This window comes from Alligator mississippiensis, chromosome 1, assembly GCF_030867095.1.
Source record: "Alligator mississippiensis isolate rAllMis1 chromosome 1, rAllMis1, whole genome shotgun sequence".
Taxonomy (NCBI): Eukaryota; Metazoa; Chordata; order Crocodylia; family Alligatoridae; genus Alligator; species Alligator mississippiensis.
Window position 1 is genome coordinate 201,244,499 of NC_081824.1, and position 20,745 is coordinate 201,265,243.

General features: G+C 40.4%; 1 protein-coding gene across 4 annotated transcripts in view; it reads left to right on the plus strand.

The window, feature by feature from the left end:
* PPP1R21 (protein phosphatase 1 regulatory subunit 21) overlaps positions 1–20,745 on the plus strand; it is a 36,947-nt gene that overhangs the window by 11,033 nt on the left and 5,169 nt on the right. For all 4 annotated transcript variants that reach the window (XR_009457590.1, XR_009457591.1, XM_059719035.1 and 1 more), the window contains exons 8-20: positions 1,362–1,414; positions 3,007–3,156; positions 4,396–4,497; positions 4,591–4,679; positions 5,698–5,834; positions 6,629–6,721; positions 8,932–9,059; positions 9,453–9,605; positions 11,056–11,148; positions 13,023–13,259; positions 14,856–14,891; positions 16,700–16,816; positions 17,904–18,002. Coding sequence is in view for 2 of the 4 variants with exons in the window: in XM_059719035.1 (XP_059575018.1) it covers positions 1,362–1,414; positions 3,007–3,156; positions 4,396–4,497; positions 4,591–4,679; positions 5,698–5,834; positions 6,629–6,721; positions 8,932–9,059; positions 9,453–9,605; positions 11,056–11,148; positions 13,023–13,259; positions 14,856–14,891; positions 16,700–16,816; positions 17,904–18,002 (1,487 nt within the window). In the remaining 2 variants the exon portion in view is untranslated. The remainder of the gene's footprint in view (positions 1–1,361; positions 1,415–3,006; positions 3,157–4,395; positions 4,498–4,590; positions 4,680–5,697; positions 5,835–6,628; positions 6,722–8,931; positions 9,060–9,452; positions 9,606–11,055; positions 11,149–13,022; positions 13,260–14,855; positions 14,892–16,699; positions 16,817–17,903; positions 18,003–20,745) is intronic.

The following is a 20,745-nucleotide window of genomic DNA, read 5'->3' on the forward strand; positions in this document are numbered from 1 at the left end:
TTTCCAAAACATAGTATCTGTGCAGCTTCACTCTTTTTGTGACAGCTCATGAGGCTTTGGTGCTTTGTCTTGTTTAGAGACCCTTCCCAACCTCTCCCAAAAAAACCTTTTCACACAGGTGAAATTTACTTTCCTAACCAGCCTTTGTTTCCTTGTTGCCTGTTGAAAGCAGGGATGGTATCTTTGGATAGTGCTAGCTCATTTCAATCACCATGGTGTGAACCAGGGGTGTCAAAGATGTTTTGTGGGCTGTCATCCAGCCCCCAATGCTGGTCCTGTGTGGGGCCAGTCTAGCTCTGCCCCTTCCTGCCAGATTGAGCATGTCTCCCAAATCTCTTACTCTAGAGTGGGCACTAGATCCAGCCTACAGGGGTAGAGGGACCCCCATGGGTCTCCTGTGTGCCAGATCTGGTGCCTGCTTTGCTGGCTTGGGACTGTGCCACACATGGCACCTGCTTTAGCCAGGCCAGGACCCATGTTGTATGCAGCATCCACCCTGGACTGGCTGGAGCAGGCACCACATGTGTTCCAGTCCCAGTGCATCCAGACCAGGGACTGCTGGCATGGATCCAGCATGTGGGGGGCCAGGAAAAAATTGTGAACCTGATCCTGCCCACAAAGCTGGTCTTCCGCTGTTCATCCAGCCCATAGACGGGTCTGGGGCCGCTCATCAGGCCGATGGGGTCAGGTGAGTGTGACACCCCAGGTGTAAACTGAAACCACTCATTGCTGTCCAATCTTTGGAAGAGTGGTGTGTTCACTATGTTTTTGCTTCAGTGCATGCATGGCTTTCCTTCTGAAGTGTGAGGTATCAGTGGGGGTGGAGGGTAACTTTTTCCTGTTTATGGGGAAATTGATTTAAAACATGGCTGTTTCCAACAAAATGGACAGGTAATATTAAAATGCTTCTCTGAACCCATGGCCAAATAAAAACAAAATCACTAGATTTTTAATAAAAATTGTTGGCTTTGAATATGCGTATATTTGAAAGTGCCACATGTATCTGTTGGTAAAACCTGCTTGTAAATTAGTGATGGGTTTTTACATTTCTCCCACCTGGAATGATGTCTTTGATATTGGGCATCAGTTAGCTGATTTATTCTTTTTGATGAAGCACAAGAGAAAATTACAAACAAAGAATAAGTAAAAAGAGTTGTTAGTCAGTGACAGGTTTTTACTTCAAATTATGTGGCAAAATCTCATTAACTATGAAAAATTTATGAACCTAAGTGTTTAATCTGCATTACTGAAACATGCTACTTTATTTAAAACAAATACATTTGGCACAGAGCTGCTGCTGAAAAGAAAAAAAACCCCAAAGTCCATGGTTATATATGTAACTGTCAGGTTTTGTCTTGTAGAATCTAGTCATTATAATGCCCTGAATGTACCATTGCACAACAAAAGATATCAAGTAAGTAGCTTTTTATATGGCTTCATATTGCAAAGGTCTTTTGCCATAAATATGGGGACTTAACATAAATGCAAATATGCAGATTTGGGAACACAACAGTTGCAACTTATAAGTATAGCTATGAAGTTTCTGTTCCTGTGAGATGAGCATCATGTTGTCTTCAGGGCTTCTCTCTAGTATCAGTAAAGCTATTGACTACATCTAATCCATTTGTTGTTGCCTAATAGTTATGTGTCTCTTGTTCCCAGTTTATCATTGAAGGTGTGGATTCATATGGCTTGTACAGTAGGACTGTGCAAAGCTTTGGGTGCTGATTCGATTTGGGGGAGATTTGGCCTGATTCAGTGACCAGATCTCCAAATTCAAATCAAATTGGGACCAGTATAAAAGTCTGAATCGATTTGAAGCCCACCCCCATGGCTGCCCTGCCCACCACAGCTCCCTGTGCTTTGGGGGGGAAGCCCTGACTCACCAGGTGCTGCCAGGCAGGGGGGGTCATCCCTGCTGCCCCACACTGCCCCATGCCATGTGGGGGGCTTTGTATGAGGCCCACCCCCTGCTGTCCCAGCCCGCCTGCCCCTGCATGACCTGGCTGTCCTGCCTGCCCCAGCTCCGGCCCTTTAAGAAAAACACCAACCCCCCCGCTTCCCCCGGCTGCCCCCCCCCCCCCGCATCAGACTCACCAACTCCTGCAGCGGCCTTGGGGCTTTGACTTGTGGAAGAGCCCTCCACATGGTGTGGGGTAATGGGGGGGGGCAACAGGGATCACCCTCCCCACCTGGCAGCACCTGGTGAGTTGGGGCTTGTTGGGAGCTGTGGCAGGCAGGGCAGCCATTGCTGGGGCTGGGAGAGTGGGCAGGGGACAGGCCTGGGTGTTTTGGCAGTGTCTGGATCTCTGAATCGGATTTGGCCAAACTAAGATAATGATTCGAATCACCGAATTGAATCGCTGTCCCCTGAATCAACTGAATCCAAAGTGAATACTACCCGCTTCACACAGGCCTGTTGTACGATACTGCTGGGGTTGAGAAAGGGAAGAGGAACCACTGCAACATCAGTTGCAGAATATAGCAGTCGGGAGCTCTTAGGTGGGGGAGTCTTTGCTCTTAAGCCACACTGCTGAGCCATGAACTTGTCCTGTTTTGTGGCTGAGATTTGACTGAGAGTTTCCGGCTGAGAGTTTCTGGTTATTGCTCAGTGCTAGGGACTGACTGAATTGGTACGAGAAGTGTTCTCCCTTACGGGCTTATGGGACTGTGAGGTCACCAGACTCTGACCCTATAGAACAAAACCAGATGCATACTAATTTGTTGACTCTAGTTCTAATGTTTGCAGTCTGCCTGGCATAAAAACATTCTTAGAGAAGTGCTATACAATTTTAGGTAGGTTATTAGTTCCACTACACACACGCTAAGTTGTGCATTAAAAATATAAGTGGTTAAGTTCTTATTATAGTCTTTGTGTCATGTATTTTAGGCAGCAATCTCTACAAAAGTAGTGAAAGCCAGACTTTATGAAAGCTGTAGCTAATAAAACATACCTTAATACATTTTATTTAGAGACTTATTTAACTTTTTTTTTTTTTTTTGAAGCTGAAGTTGCGAGACCTTGCTGGACAGGCACTTGCTTTTGTTCATGATCTTGTGACTGCTCTTCTGAACTTTCATACTTACATGGAACAAAGAGTCCAGATCTTTCCCATTGATTCTGCCACAGACACTATATCACCACTAAATCAGAAGGTAAATTTGACAGACTTTGGTTAATACTGTTCAGAAATTAGAAGGTATCTCTGATTGTTTTTGTGGGAAGGTTGTCTTTGGACCCTTATCAGGGAACAGTACTGACAAGTTTCTGAGGGAGTAGCCTTTCTGAGGTCAAGGAATGTTACCATGATGCGAGTCCTTGGTTGTGGGAGAGGATCTGATAGCAGATTGGCATTATTTTCCCCTTCTGCCCATGCCTTCACTCTCTGACATAATGTAGTGGTAAAAAGTGTGCTCCTACCAAACATTAAAATATTTGTGCTTCCTCCTTAGATTTGTGAGAAGCAGGGATTTCTTACGGTGATGTTGTTTGTTGGACTGACTACATAGTTAATCCAGAGTTAGACAGATACTTGAATACAATCTTTAGGGTCTTACATTTGAAAACTTGTTTAACTCTATCACAGCTGTGCAGTTGGTCCAATAAAGTATCACCCTAAGTGATCCTTGCCTCTTGATAATTCCTGGCCCATCATGGCTATAATGTTAGTCTAACACTCCTTAGTTTTATCAGTACCCCTTAATTCAATCCATGTTTGTCCATGTATGAATGGTAGATAAGCATCACTTTTATTTGTCAGCACTACATTTCTACTTTTATTTATTTATTTATTTGTTGTAGGATCCATAGAGCATATTTGATTGGGTGCTATTGTATATATTTATCAATTAAAAATACTTTAAGAAAAAAAATCTACTTATGAGCATAAAAAATATATCTGTTCTGCAGATTTTCACTAAATTCTATGGGATCATTACAGTTGAAAGCCACTGTTACTGTTCTTATGTATAATTGCCATCGCCTAATAAAAATGCACATTAAAGTCATATTTGTCCTGAAGAAGATACTTGCAGAATAAGAAAGGTGTTGTCGGAACATTCTAAAAAGACTTCTTAAAAGACTTAAAGACTTATTGTGTTTTTTAAAAAGTAAGAGGGTTCTGTGTGCTATGCGTGACTATTAAAATGATCTCCCCTGCCTCTGTGTAAGGGCTTGTCTCGATATTCAGGGCCCCTGTTCTTCCCTTACCTACCTATCCCCTTATAATAGTGTAGAGTCCAGTGCCCTACAGAGATGTTTGCACATCTCTGTGAAATCCCTCGGGATTTTTCAAGCTGGAAGTTGTTATTGATGTTAAATATTAAGTTGTTTAATCTGGAGAAGGTTGGTAAAAGGCCTCAGAAAATGCCACATAAATCCCTTTTTATATTCAGTTCTCACAGTATCTTCATGAAAATGCATCCTATGTTCGCCCCCTGGAGGAAGGAATGCTTCACTTGTTTGAAAGTATTACAGAAGATACCGTGACTGTGCTGGTAACGGTTTTTATCCTCTTTTTTTTTCCTTGATGAAAAACAGGATCTTTGCTGTGCAAATACCTCTTATGTACATTATTATCTTTTTCTTAGGAAACAACTGTGAAATTGAAAGCCTTTTCAGAACATTTAACTACATACATATGTTTTCTCAGAAAGATTCTTCCTTATCAGTTAAAAAGGTACTTTTTTTTTTTCTTTTGGCCTTTAAATTGACGTTCTGGATTCTAAATGCATTACTGAATTGCTCACAGATGGAGTAGCAGTGTTTTTATTTTGTTTTTAAAACTAAATTGTGGTTTTTCCGTGAGTCTTTTTATGCTGCAGATGAGCCACAGTGGTCAGGCATTTTACCTCTTTCCCATACCCAAGAAGTGTAGAAACTTTACTTTAAAAAAAAAAAAAAATTGCCAAGATTCTCGATGCTCATAACCAGGCCTTTAGAAAAATAAAAATAGCATGAGCCTTGTGGCAGAATCATGAAATTTGGCAACAGTGGAATCGTTTTGAATTTCAGCCTACTGAGATCCTGGACTTCCTGGTTCTCCCAATTTTGGATGTCATGCAATAATTATATCATTGTAGCCAGCATGTCTGTCTTTACAAAAAAAAAAAAGAGAGAGACAGGCAGACTTGTGCGTGCCTCTCTCTTTTTTTTTTTTTCCAGATCTTGTCTCATGTTCTCTATTTATTCTAGTGCAGAGGCCATATTCTGTTCCATTGGTTATGATGAGAAAACAATTCCAAACTGTTATTTGGCTGAGGGAGGAAAAGAGGCATGCTGGAGGTCTCCCTGTCCCTGCTCTGTGCCCCCATCCCTCACTACTCTCACAAAGAAGTGCAACCAGGTTATTGGTAAAGCAAAAGGTTTCCAAATTGATAGGAAAATCCCCTGCTCACTGATAGTTCCACAGTGTTTTCCATGGTAACGTATTGATCCATTATCTGAGCTCCTAACCACTATGTTAATAATAATAATCTTCAGTAGCAAAGTAATAAGTTTGTGGAAGATGGTGAATAAGCCCATATTATTTGAATTCTTAGTTGATCCTTAATATAACTTCCAACTCACTTCTGTCACTTGTCTTTTCTGACTCAAACAGTCCTAGTGCTAAGTTTTATCAAAATCTATTCTGAAAATCATCTATTTACTGGACTGTATACCCACTCAGTTTTAAAAATAAATTCATATGTTCCTAGTTTGGAAGAAGAGTGTGAATCTTCTCTTTGCACAGCTGCTTTAAGAGCTAGGAATTTGGAGCTACACAATGATATGAAAAAGATGACTGCCATCTTTGAGAAGTTAAACGTGTACATTAGCCTTCTTGCCTTACCAAGTAAGTGTCCATTTTGGCTCCACTCTCTGGAAAAGTGAAGGGTGCTAATGTGTCCTGTTTCTGGACCAGTTTTACCTCTTAAATATGAAACAAAAAGGACTTGTACATGACAACTCCTGCTTTCCTAGAAGTATCAAATATTTATAGACCTACAAGTCTGTAAATATACCTTGTAGAAGAAAAGATTAAATGGGCTGTGAGTTCTTTGTGTACTTGATGCTTGTTCTCTGTTTTTTGTTTTGTTTTTTTTAAAGCCAATACTAGAGTATTCAGTCTTTGGAACAAAAGCATCCATCATTCCGATTCAACTTCTAGAAAAAGACAAAGTATGCCCCTAACCAGCTTAGTTTCCGTTGATAGTTGTGTATACATGCAATATTCTACACTATCTAAATTCAATATCAAACATAGAATCCAAGACAATTTGTCTACTTATATTTTGATTTGTGAATTGACCTGAACTTTTGGTGAGACAGAAGTGGCTTCTAGGGCCATATTAAAATAGCTATGTCAGTGTTGCATTGTCTAATCTTCTATAATAGCAACGTCTGAGAGAAGTCCTGAAGTTTGGCAGTCTTTGACTTGCTTGAGTTTAGCCAAAAGGGCGTTAACTTTTTTTAGGTGTTAATTCATTTAATCAACACAAGTCCATCTTCCATAGTACCAAAAACTGAAATTTCCTACTGGTAGTCCTGCTATTCAGAAACCAGATTATTTTTAAGATTAAACTTTTTTTTTGTTTTAACTTGATCATAAAATCTATTTTCACTTTTTTTTTTTTCATTTGGTTTTAGGTGTGAAAGCAGAAGGGCTGCTTCGGACAAATTATGGTTCAGTATTTGCCACCATTGCTGCAGGGCTTCATGGATTTCATGAAGTTATGAAAGGTGAGACCAATTAAGTGGTAAAACTTTTAAAGTAGACCACAGTTTTTAATTCTGTAAAGTAGGGAATATGCGTACATGCACGCACACACACGTGAAGTGCTGTACTGAATCAGAAGACAGGCCCATCTGTGCCTTGTATCTCTGGTAGACAGCAAATAAGGGAGAAAGTGATGCAGTTTAGCCAGACTGATTTGTTCCCTGCTTCTCTTCCCCTAGTTTCCACTATTTAGAGACCATAGTTTTGTAAATGGGCACAGTTTAAAGCCAAAAGAACTGAAAACCTACCAACATAATTTGGTTTGTAGGGTTGTATGGGCCTGTTGTGCTGCTCTGCCATTTTGGGGCTCTGCTTTGTTTTTGTGAGTTGAGACTAGTGTTCTGGGTGGTTCAGAGGGCAGCATTTTTATAATATCAGTGCTCTGTTTGCTCTTATGAAAATAATACGCAGTGTATCCACTTATGAATTGCATTGACCCACAATTACAAACTTCACAACTGATTTAGTCTTAGCCATTTGAAACTAGGGTGTCTTTTGCTTGTTTTTTTTTTCTGAACTTAGATTGTTTGTGAATAACTGAGAAACTTAAGATCCGCTCAGCCTTGGTACTGGTACTCCTAACTTTCTCTCTGAAACCGTAGCTATCTCTGCGAGTAGACAGTACTGTCTGTGGGACTGTTTTGGTTTTTTTTTCATTAAACTGTGCTAGTTGGTCACTAACAGAGAGGGGAGGCAATTCTTAACTCTGCAGGATAAGGGCCATTTTACAGTACATGAGGACAGTGTGGAAGTCTGCCTAACTGCAGACTAACATAACTAATTACCTCTCTAATGGCATGTTTGGCTGCTTTAAGTTTTTTGATGCCAGTGAGGAGAGGTAAGCTTAGTGACTTAATTTGATACTGTACACTAATCAGCTCTTATCATCAACATATATACCCTTCTATAATCTTAAATGAAGTAATTTTCAACGTTCTGTTTTAGTGGTAAACTGCTAACAGTATTGTTATATACTACAGAGTTCTTGTCTTTTAAAATGTTGAGATCGCTGATTCATCTTACTTTTTTTTTTATATATATATACTCCTTACCACCTGGACAAACTATCATTGACACAACAGTTTTATAAACATCTTGAGAAGCACAAGAACACTTATTTAGAGAGACTAAGGAATTGCTTGCCTACCAAGCAAAAACTAGGGTGCAAAGGAGAAATAACATTATGAAAAGCTGCTTAGATGGTTTGGGATTGGATTTCCCACATAAGCATAGTTCAAAAAAAGTAGCTAGATATTTAACTCAGTGTAAATATTTTACACAGAGGACAAAGCAAGCTTTTTTTTTTTTTTAGGGTTTGGTTTCCAAAAATGCCCAGTAACTGGTTAGCTGTCAGGGGCTGGAACTTGTATTGAAGTCAGGGGAAGAGTTGAGGATGATCCCATCCTAAATTGAGAACAATAGCAACTCTTGCGTGCATTTTTAGAAGCCCAGCATGGGTATGACACTCCCTTTGGCAATCTGGCCATGAAGTGTGGGGTATAGCGCACAGTTTAGCTTCTTAAATGGAATTAATGCCAGACTTCTCAGGATTTTACTGAGCATAAACTGAGGCATTTGTTCTACAGCAATGGAGGACTGGCCTTAGAAGTATCCAGATTAATCTTTCATACAAATCATGTTTACAGTAAAATAGTTACAACCTAGCAAAAGGGGAGAGAGATTCAGAGACTGAGGAAAGGAAGAAGAAACATTGATTGGATTTGAAAATAAAGATTTGCTTAGGTGTGGACAGCATGACAGGTAAGAGTACAGCTGCATGCAGCACACTTGTTTGGCGCTCACAAATTTGCCTGATGTTAAATTCTTGTAGCCCTTTTCATTTGCTGTGAATACTTTTTGCTAGCATCGTTGAAGCTGGCTAGATCCTGTGAATTTGGAGGCTGCTCCTAGAAACAAGGTGCTCTTGAGTAACAGGATAAGGAGCCTTAATGAGATGCCAGTACTTTGAGAACAGGCTGGTCCTTCATAACCTAGCCAGCATGCTTAAATTGAACTAAGTGCCTTTTTAATATTGAAATCCTTGGAACTGTGCAAATGATTGGAGGTATCTGCACAATTTAAATGGCTGCCTTCCATGAGCATTTCAAAGGGCTTTTATTGTATGATGTAATATGTAGACAGTTACTACACCTTAATTTGCTTTTCATTTCAGAAATTTCCAAGCACTACACTCAGAAAGCTACCTTAGAACATGAGCTTCCAACAGCCACGCAGAAACTAATAACTACAAATGACTGCATCTTATCATCTGTGGTGGCTTTAACAAATGGAGCAGGCAAGGTAATGTTGCTTAGCCATAACATGATGGAATCATGAATCAGTATTTAAAAATCTTTTGAAAATGTTAAGCAAGTACATTAAGATTGCAGGAAGTCACTAAGTATGTAAAGATCTGATTTATTCAAAGCTATTTTCAGACCTCATTTCAAAAGTTGTTTGAATGTTTGCAGTGTTGATGCATTTTTGGTATCATCCAAAGATGCATATTTAAAAGGTGATCAGGCACCTGACAGTGGCACCTGGGTAGCAGTTCTTCAGGGCCCCTTTATCTGTGTTTGCTGAATTTGCAGTGTGAACTTCAGTCCCACTGAATGTTCCGTTTCTTTTTGAAGTAGCTGTTTTGTTGTGTACCATATTTTCTATTTAAAATAAACTCTATCTTGACATGTCTAGATTGCTTCATTCTTTAGCAACAACTTAGACCACTTCACTGCTTCATTGAGCTATGGGCCAAAGGGAGGAACAGAGTTCGTCAGCCCTCTATCAGCTGAATGTATGCTTCAGTACAAGAAGAAAGCAGTGGCCTACATGAAATCTTTAAAGAAGGTATGTATTTATCTAGGATGCTTGGAAAAGGAAGGTGAAGGATAACAATTCTGTTACGTTGGACATGAGTGTCCTTTTAATTGGGATGTCATCTGGATTGAACTCTTCTTGACTATAAGCACCTAAACAGGATTGTTATAGGAATAGCATTGGAAGGAAGTTTGCACAGGACGCAGTTGCTAGAAAGACTCAGAAATGAGATTGCAAGCAGGTACTGACTCTGCTGTTTACTAGATTCTGCATCACGATCAACTGTTGGGTTCCTGGGAAGCTATATTAGCTTTCTCTTTCTGAATTAAATCGGGACCATAAGGTGAGGAACGTTCATATTCCACATGTAGTTCCACTGTGTAGGGACTGGAAACTCTTAGGTCTGTGGCAGATGTTACACTTAATATGTGATTAACCAGTTAATTGCATCTTAAAGTGTAATCTAGCCAGACATTCATGCAGTTAATAGTGTGACAAAAAGCAAAACCATCCACAAAATTATTACATAGAAAATTTATAATAATTTTGTGACTGGCTTCCATCGCACCAGGTGGACTGTACCAGGGCTTGAATGGGCCCTGGTGTGGTCCCTACCTGTCATTGATCAGCTGATTGTCAGTTCGCGGGGACTGTACTGTGGTCTGTTTAAGTCCTGGTGCAATCCTAGTTCAACTAGTGATCAGATGATTGGTAGCTGCTCCAGTGACTCCAACCTGGTGGGTCCCTGGAGCCAACCAACAAGCACCTGATTGTTGGGCACCTTTGCTGGTTCAGACCTCAATTGTGCCCTGCTTGCCAGTGTAGGGGGAGCATAGGATCTTGATCCTGGGCTCCCCCTGCACTGGCAAGTAGGGCTTGATTGGGACCTGATTTCCTGATCCCAAAATTGCATGTCCTGCCATAAATGTGTGGCATGGCAGGAGGCACAATTGTTGGAGTTGCCGATTTGGATCCCATCATGCCTTTAACTGAATGTCTGTCAGTGGTCTTAATGGATCCAGCAACCAAAAAAAAGGCATGAAATGGGTGGAGATTCCTTTGTATAAAAGGACTAAACGATGCTTTCCAAATAATGATAGAAGCCAAAAAAATAGAGTATAGCTACATCTCCCCAAAGTCTTTCTGTTAATCTTTATTACTACTGCTGTTACTTAAGATTGCTGACACATTTAGCTGTCATTTCAGTTAAGTTGTTTTCTAATCAAATGAACTTTGAACTGGTACATGACCTATACTAAGCATTTTAATTGATATCTATTGTTTGTTTGGAATTTGAACTGCCTTTGCATTAGGTTAAAAAGGGAATTTAATCCCCCTGAGAGAGAAAGGGAGGGGGGGGAAATATTTTGGTGGGGGAAGCAGGGTAAGGCAGAGAACAACAAGAAATGAATGTGCACAGAAAACACATGCAGGGATTTGCTGTAAACTCATGCGCTAACTTTTTTTTACTTTCTTGCAGCCCTGTTCTGATTCAGTGCCTTATGAAGAGGCTTTGGCCAATCGTAGAGTTCTTCTCAGTTCCACAGAAAGTAGAGAAGGTCTTGCACAACAGGTAATCTTGGATAGAGCGTGTGTCAAATCTGTGTGTAAAGCGCATGCTCTCTATGTAAACATTGCTTTTATATTGAAGTCATACAGGGTAAATATAATTAATGTACAGCACTGAATAAACTTCAGTAGTAATAATCATTGATTTTTAGCACATCTAATGTTGTGTGCAAGCTAACATTATTACAGATAATTTGCCTTCTCACAGTTTGCTACACTGCCCTGCCTTGTGACCGACTTCAGACTAACACAGCTGACTACCTCTCTTAAAAAAACAACAACAAACCAAAACCCTTAATTGGATTAGAAGAGAAGGGAATTTGATTTGGCTGCAGCACAGCTCAAACCATAAATGCGGGAATTTTGTTCTCAGTTGCCAAACAGATTTTTTTTCTCAGAAGGGAAGTGCTAATCTGACAACCTAATTAAACTCATTTGTGAAATTACTGTAATAACTGGTAAGCAAACTTTCTTCTAAATGAAGTTTACGTTATTAATTGCGTCGGCAAAGAATCAAAGGCAAAGAATTGTAAAATACAACACTTTGATTCCAGATGAGACGGCAGCTCACTTGCACTGAGAATTAGACAGTTTTGTAAGAAATAATTGGTTTATGAAACACACAGCATTCTTCAACACAGGGCTTAGTTTTGTTTGTAAATTTACAATCTCTTCGTATTGGAGAACTGCTTTTTTTTTTGGTATGCTAGTTGAACAGTATTGTCCTTAGGGAGGAGTTCTGTTCTCCTAACGTAACCCTAAACATAGGGCAGGCCAATAACAGCACCATGCTGCTTTTCCTTCTTAAAAACAAAAGACCTCTTATTTTGGCAAAAATTGGGAATTATGGTACACAAAAAATGCATATCTTATTTTTTCATTTCTTGCTGAGTGCTAATGTCCTGGTTTGTTTGTTTTTTAAAAAAAGCAATCTCTTGTATAATTTTTCAGCTTCTACTGTCCAGAAGCTTCCTCCTCCTGTTGGGTGTGTGTATTTAGCTAGTGTTTTCAATAGCATGCTGTTTGATCTAGCATTTTGCCACTTCCTCTCTTGTACCCTTGCCTTCATGCTGCAATAATGCACAGTCATTTTATTGAAGAATATTATATTTAAGACAATTTTGAAAACTCGTATTTTGCTCATGTGAAAATGGTCATGGACAGGAAACAGTGCTCTAGACCTGTAAACTTAATTATTTCTCTCTTGGAAACTATGGGACGAGAAGGCTAAACAGTGTTTATATATCTCGAATGGACAATTATTCTTAGTGCGTATAAATGTGAGAACCAAACATCAATGTTAGACTTCAGTGGTAATCTGATAGCTAGTTCAGAGCTGTGTAGGTCATTAATGAGTTTGTATAAATGATTAACTTTGTATTTCCTGTAGTGCTGTTGTTTGTTCTGAGTGTTACTATTGAAGAATGACTCCTGATCCTCTCTCTTTTTTGAAGAATTGCTGCATCTCAACCTGATTTACATTGTGCATGTCTGCTCCTTTTTGTGACATGGCTTTTGGGTTCCTAATGTTAAAACTGGAACATGGCTTGCTGCAGCTAGGGATGCAGCTGTTCAAATTTCTGAACATGATTCTTTTATTCTTGACCTATAGCTGTTCTGGATTTCACTTGAATGGAGGACTGCCAGTTGTGCAAACTGTTGTGATGTGAGCTGATGTCTACCAGGGACTAATGAAACCATTAATTTTTGTTCCATTCATGACCTAAGCCACATTTCTACCTAGAATGTGGTTCTCTAAGCATTAACCTGCTGTACCATCCAATTTCCTTTACCCACGTAGCAAGTTTTTGGAGAATGTTATCCTTAATATATTTCCTTCTGATTCTACAATTCAGACACTTAACTTCCTTCCTTAAGGTCCAGCAAAGTTTGGAGAAGATTGCAAAACTGGAGCAGGAAAAAGAGCACTGGATGTTGGAGGCCCAGCTGGCTAAAATAAAGCTAGAAAAAGAAAACCAGAAGCTAAAGAGCTCACTTAGTGGGCAGCTGATTGAGCCAACACAAGAACCTTCTGTTTTGTTGAATGCTTCTGAACAACAAAAGGAAGAGGCTATAGAAAGGACTTCGAGGGAGCCTATGAAAAGTACAAGTCTGGTAAGTGACTTCTCTCCAAATGTCTTTAGTTTTCAGTGTTGAAGGAGACTCATCCCTTTCTACTTAGAAATAGCAGCTTCTTGGCAGTAGTGTTTGAGCACTGGAATATGATAATTGGAGGTTTTAATGATTTTCAAAGTTTAACAGAAGTAAAGCACGTGTTGATTCTAAGTCAAGTTGCCTGCAGTTGTCCTTCTTGAAGAATTTGGGTTTTACTAACTTGGCTTGCTTTGTTTAGCAATTTCACTAGTATTACTTAAAGATCCACAGCATTGCTTACTAAAAGGGAGCATAAATACTGAATCTGTGTACTCGTACTGATTTTGAAGAGATGATGACCTGGAAGAGGTAATTTAGCATTGGCCTGAAATATTTGTATTTCTCCCCATAGTCAGGTACCAATGTAAATACATTTTTTTTTTTAGCTGGTTGATGAACTTAATGCAGTCTAGGGCAGTAAATATATCATCAGGATTGCTTCTCTTGAGCTAATTGCATGCATTTGCAGTAGGTCTGGAGTTCTGATTATCTGTTAAGCTTAAAATCAGAACTGACTTGCTAGTACACACTTTGGATATTCATGACTTGGTTTTACAAATGTCTCGGTGTTCTTCTGCACACTCTTCACCTCACTCCTCTGTATTAGTATATCTTTCTTTCCCTTTTTGTGATAGTCTTCACATTCTTTCTAAGCTTAGTTTTTATGCTGACATTTACCAAGTCATATGAAATTATTTTCGCTCTTTTTTTATTGTAACATTTATATTTAAGCCAGCTGTTTTTAAAACACAGAAAAGGCATCTGCAGGTTTTGTATCTATTTTTAAATGAGTCATTCTAGGTACAGACGTAGTGTTGGACCTGTACCTTCTGAGAACATCTGTGCTCTTTCTAGTTGCTTTTAGAAAGGTGTCATTGACTGTCAGTCTCATCGGAACCTAGGTAAAAGGTGGGTGCTGAGGAAGCAGTGATCAAAGCCCAACTTAACAGCTGCATAGGCCAGATGAGTGGCTTGCAGTCAGAGTGCAACCAACCATGCATCAGCCCAACACTGCACATGAGTATGATTTAGCGTGCATAATCTAGTGTGCAGGGCTAGAGCAGGGGAATGGCAAGTAATACTGTCACCACTTCCTTACTACCAAATTTCTCGACCTATGGGGAGCCCCGTAGGCTGGATGATATGGCTCCCTGGGCGATTTTGAGCACATCTGATCAAAGGTGTTAAAAGTAGTAGCTGGGTATATCCTATAAAATCTGGCATCAATGCAGAAGACCAACCTCCCTGCTGTCTGAGATGGAACCATAAGCAAAGCTGCAAAAACATCACCTCTTAAATGCTTTTTACCTTACCCAAGGTTTTGTCCCAGTCAGTATCTTGCATACTGGCACTGTTTTAATTGAGAAACACTGGGGTAACCTAATTTTTACTGTTGCACCATCATTACCAGCACATGTATGGCTTAAGTTATTTAATTTGTAACAATCCTTGAAAATTTGGTTTAAAACAAAATCTGTAACTAGGGGTCTGAGTAACCTGTTAGAACTTGAATCTTATAGTTTTGAGCTAAAGTTTTTTGTTTCTCTCTGATTCTAGATTGCAATGTTGACCATGACCACTGACAATGAAGAGGTATTTACATTATTATTTAATACCTGTTTGCCTAAATCTTTGCTAATTATAATTTAGACAGTATTTAAAATCATCATGGACCTGCTTGTTATACCAGTATTTGGTGACTCTTAGAATAACTCCATATACTGGTATGGGGTGGGGATGAAGCCTTAAATAGGTTTTGCATAACTTATTATTTTGACAAGCATCTATTGGAGTGTTGTTTAGTATACTTCTTTTTTTCTCCACTTTGGTCCATTCTGAGCAGTCATTTATAACCATGATTCATATTTCTTATTAAATAAAATTGCTCAAACAGTTTGAGAGTGCAACTCGCATCTAAAAAGTTGTCTGTGGCTCTGGAAAGTATAGGTCTGTGTTTTGTACTTCAAGCTTAGCTCAATTTCAGATTTCCAAGAAAGGACTAAAGCTGGGGAAGAGTTGGGTTGGTGCATTACCCTAGAAAACCTCTTCTTTACTCCAAAGTATAGTTTATTTTGTACAAAAACTAGTGATTAGACTAAACAAATAATCAGACCAAAGGCTCACTTTATTTCTTTAGTACTGTTATTGTGTACCATTTTCTATCCCAACATGAATCATAGCAGGCTAAAACATAATATTTTTCTTGTGTCTGTGTTCATAGCAATGATACATTCAGAGAACATATCGCTTAATAATGGCTTGAGTTTGCCCAACCCAAAATTAATACTCTTGAAATCTGATGGAGTGAGAGGAACTGTTTTCTGTGGGGGGAATGCAGGAGGGTTTTTTATAAGTCAGAATGGTGAGTATAGAGAGACTAGCCATTCTGTTAGACTGTAACGTCAAAACTTGAATTCAGGATGATGCAAGCTTAACATGAAAGTTACCCCTCTTCCCTATCTAGTAATTTCTATGAAGGACACTAAAAGTGCAGCATTCCTGCAAAGCTAACTTCAGATGTTTAAACAAGCCTCTAGAAAGATGGCCCATAATGGTCACTGGCAGCTGAAGCCTGGTTATTTGTGGGAATTTCTTCCCTTTGAGAATCCAAACGACAGTTGCATAGTAAGAATTTAGGCTTACATGAGGTCCCACCATGAATTTCTCTCCTTACCTTACCACACTTCCTTAATGTGAATTATGACCGCTGAAGTCTACTCCTTGCTCAATTATTTGAATCATGGGTTGGCAACATATGGCCCTTGAGCCAGATCTGACCCACGGTGCCTATGCCTGGGCTGTAGCTGGGCAGCTGGGAGTCGTTCCCACGTTGCTGCTGCTTCTGTCTTCCCTTTGCTTCCTGGCTGCAGTGTGGGTGCAGCTTCCAGCCAGTGGGGAACGGAGCTGTGGCTGGGCAGCTTTCAGCTGCACCTGCACCACAGCTGTGGGAGAGGAAGAAGGCCTACACAGGGAGAAGTGGTAGCTTTCAGCTGTCTGGCCCTGACAGTTCCCTGCTGGCTGGATGCTGTGCCTGTGCTGCAACCAGGGAGAAGCCATGGGTGCAGTTCCCAGCTGTCTGCCTCTGGTGCAGCTCCCCACCTGGCTGGAAGCTGCTCTCATGCCCTACTTGTGAGTGAGGAGCTGGGAAAAGTGGTAGTGGCACTGGCATAGCTCCCAGTTGTGTTAAGTGTGATTATTAGGAAGAGCCGAATTCAGTTGTGTTCTACTTGTTTCATAAGTAGTTTGCTTACTACATTTGGGGGAACTTGCTTCTTTTAAAAAACCAAACAAAAAATCCAAAGCTCATTACTATGATCTTCATACAGGTAACGAGCTTTTTGGTGAGCTGCAGTGAAAATAACTGATTTTTTTAACTGATCCCTTGAGCTCTTGTTTTGTAGGCTTCAGATGCAGAATCCCGTGAAGGCTTGATAAAAAATCACTACATGGCAAGGATAGCAGACCTCACTTCCCATCTACAGCTTGCTGACAGCAAATCAGTGCACTTTCACGCTGAGGTGAGCATGCCATCAGCTTGCTGCTTTCACAATGGGCAATCCTTTCTGCATGAGTAGTGAACTCGTAATAGGTGGTACAAAACTGGCTTCTGAAATGTATTCTTTGGCTGTACAAAAGGTGAAACTTACTGAGTCACGTACCAGTTTGCTTATTTCTGAAAAAATCATAAATTGTCATAGTCTGCTAGTCCATTGTATTTAATCGTGGACCTACCTGTATTACTTCCTAATGTATTATTGTAAACCTTGTTTGCTGCTTTTTTTTTAAATTACCAAACTATAGTTTTTGGTTTTGTGAGACAAACAACAGCATTCAACATTTTTTTGGCAGCTTGATGGTGGAGTGCTAGAACAAACTTTCTCACCCTAGAATCAGACTGTTATACACTGTAGACTGATTTAACTTTGGAAACTGAACTGTTTTCAGGCATTTGTTATGCTTAATTTTAGGAGCAAAAAATGTTTCTTTCTTCAATCAAAAAGTGACAGCTACTCTGAACAGTTTTTTGTTATGGTGATTAGTATATTCAGATGGGCCAGAAAAATGTCTGGAACATGTCCCATTGTTTTGATAGATTTGCCTTGTCAGCCTTAATATAAAAAATTACGTATATGCTAGATGAGTCTCTGCATAAGGATAGTCTTCCTGTAAGGCCATGCATGCATGCACTAACCTTGCATCTTGGCATCTCACTATTTTGAGCTGAGATTTATCTATAGCTATATAAATAAAGAAGAAGAAACATAACAGATTGTGCTGATCTAAAATGTTTTCTGGCGACAATGTCTAATATTAATTTTGCAAAATTTAATTAAGAGCACAGCACTTACCTCAAATAAATAAAACTTATTTTTTTTAATAATCTCAAATGTGTCATAGCTTCTCTTTATAATATTAAATAAGTCACAGTATTGCCATGTGAAGCTCTACATGCAAGCTTCCTGAAATTATGAGATTTTGGTTTACCCAGCTCTACAGAAGTTCCATAATACACATTCAAAACAAAACAAAAAAAACAAGGTCAAATAACAGGCTAGATATTAAAGATACTTTTAGGCTCTAACTTTTCCTTTTTCTAATTGACAGTGCCGAGCACTTGCCAAAAGGTTATCTTTAGCTGAAAAGTCTAAGGAATCACTAGTGGAGGAGCTGAAATTGGCCAGTCAGAACATCAGCAGGTTACAGGCAAGTGAACTATTAGCAGCATACTTTAATGGATGAACTCGGGCAACTGGTGGGTGGAAAAGCCATGAAAAACAATTTAAGTATGGCAATACTTGGAGTGGTGAGTGTGAAAACTGTAATGGGACATAAGTAAATTTTTTTTAAAGAACAAATTTCATTTATGCACATAATTACAGTTTAGCAAAGATGAAGTGAAATTATCTTTGGTGTCCATGTTTTAGCTCATTTTAAATAACCTGGCTCATTTAGATATACAGATGTTGCAGACAAACACTGTTTTTGCACGGTTGTTCTATGGGTTTTTTCCTTCCAAACTAGGTTTATATGTTTGTAAATCCAAGCAGTTTGGTCAGTAGGAAAAGCATTATGGAAGACCTATACGTAACAGGGATGGGCAAGTATTTGGGCTTGTGGGCCACACGGAGTTTTGGGGAGCTGTCGCACGCCAGGTCAGCAGTTTACCCCACCCCTCCCCCAACAGCTTACCAAACCTCCCTTTGTGGGATGGAGCTGTGGGTGGGGATGGGGAGCTGGCATGGGTATGGGTGGGAGCTTCAACAGGTTCAGCCTCTGGCCTGGCTGCCTACCCCAAGGAGGGGCTCAGGCATATGCCCTGATCCCTAGTGGGACCCTACCAGCTGTGTCCACAGCTGATGCCAGTGTCTGCCTGGCACCACTTCCAGCATGTGGGAGCTGGTGTTAAGTTTTTCAGGGATGTGGTGTGGGGGGAGGTGACTCTGCCCACAGTGAGCAGCAGTGGCTGGTGCTGGGCACCAGGCAAAAGGATCCAGCAGCGGGCATGCTCTGCACTGCCAGGGTCCTTCTGGATGCAGCTGTCTGGAGTCCATAGGGCAATGCTGGTGGCAGTGGTGGGGAGGTGCTTCAGGGCAGCCCTGGCACAGGAGGCAGGGCTGCCTCTTTGTCGCCCCCTGTCCCACACCTACAGCATATCCCCACAGCTTACACCAGCTTCTGGTCCATGTGCTGGAAGCAGCACTGGGCAGGTGCCGGCATCGGCTGTGGATGTAGCTGGTAGGTTCCCACTGGGGATCAGTGTGTCCCCCTGCATCTGCAAGTAATGCTGCTGCATCAGAGTGTCAGCTGTGGTCCTGTTCCAGCGGGAATCTGCAAGCAGTGTCTGCAGCTGATCCTGGTGCTCCTCCGGTGTACAGGGCAGGAGCTGGTGTAAGCTGCAGACAGGACTGGGATGTGGCTACCTGTCATGACACAACAACCAGAGCTGCTGGCTCCTGGCGGGTAAGATCCTAAGACTTTGCAGCCACTGACCTGTGGGTCAAATACATTCAGTTGGCAGGCTGGTTTCAGCCTGCAGGACATATTTTGCCTGCTCCTGATCTATGAATTCTTGTAAGTAAAGTCTTGCTTCCACATTACATGCCTCATCAAGGTACTACCAGCACCTTGCTTTCTGCTTCAGACACAAGCTACTATTGCTCAGCCAATGCTTATGGCTGAGAGGGTGAACACAGGATTCTGCCCCTTCTGTTTGCTGCCCCAGACGCAAGCAGTGGTCCTCTTGGTAGCTGCATGGCCTGCCCAGTATCTCTGGATGTACTTCTTTTCTAGTGAAGAAAGCAGCTTCCCTGCTTAAGATATGCCCCCCAATTTTGGGAGGACTGACTTTGTCGGGGGGGATGTCTGTTGTACGTAAAGAAAAATATATGGTACTCTATCAGTAAAGCTTCAAATATACTAGAAAGCAGCTTTAAGATGGGCTTCTCCAGTAATACAAATCCACATGTAAGAATACACAGATGCCAAATACAGGCAGTGCCTGCTAAAGACTCAGTTGAGGCCTACAAGATCTATTCAGGAGTGCAGAGGTGGGACTTTGAATTATACAGAATAACAACATAGCCTGCTTGTCGGTAGAATATTAAAGGACGATTGTCTTTCAATACTTTTAATACTTTACAGCCTCTAAACTTCCATGAGAATGGAAAATAAGTGTCACTTAAAATATAAACACTACTTTTGCTTTTATGTTGTCTTTTGGGCAGTAAGTGTTGCTGCAGCAAGCTGGAAAAATAGGCTCTACCATTTTGTGTTAACCTGTTATATTCTTTATGCTACCTCTTCCTTGTTTCTATCAATGCCATTCAAAGTCATTCCCTAAGCTCCTTAGAAACAGGTACATTTTTTAAACTAAAGGCTGTACATATCTTGTCCCTTAAACTCGCAAGGGTGAATATACACAAGCTGCATGATAGAGACAGCTTTAGGAATGCCATTTCACATGCCTTTGTCACATCTGAACTGGAAATGTCTTTTGTGTAATGTTTTGATATCACAAAGCCTTACATTGCTTTGGGTTTCACTGTCACAATTGAATTTAAAAGTAAAATTTCATTTGCCTTGGTGCAGTCCTTGTTTGCCTTGCTGCTTGAAGATCACATCTGATGTCAGAAGATGAACATCAATTAGCTGCCAGCTTGAAGTATTCTTTGGCACACTGCTAACAGAGGCATTTCCTGGCTCTTGTAATAGTTACTCCAGTAGCTTTTTCTCTGCCTGTAACTTGTTTTAACGTCTGATGCAGAACTTAACTGAAAGTATGGTGTCTGACCTTTGTAAACAAGACTGGCATGATGGAAATTATCTGCATAAATCCTTTCTTAAAACAGTGATTCATTATTTCAGTGCCTTTGTGTTTACATAAATATTAGGTACAAATGCACAGCAAACAAACTTACCGTAAGCATGTGTTGCAGGATGGGATCAT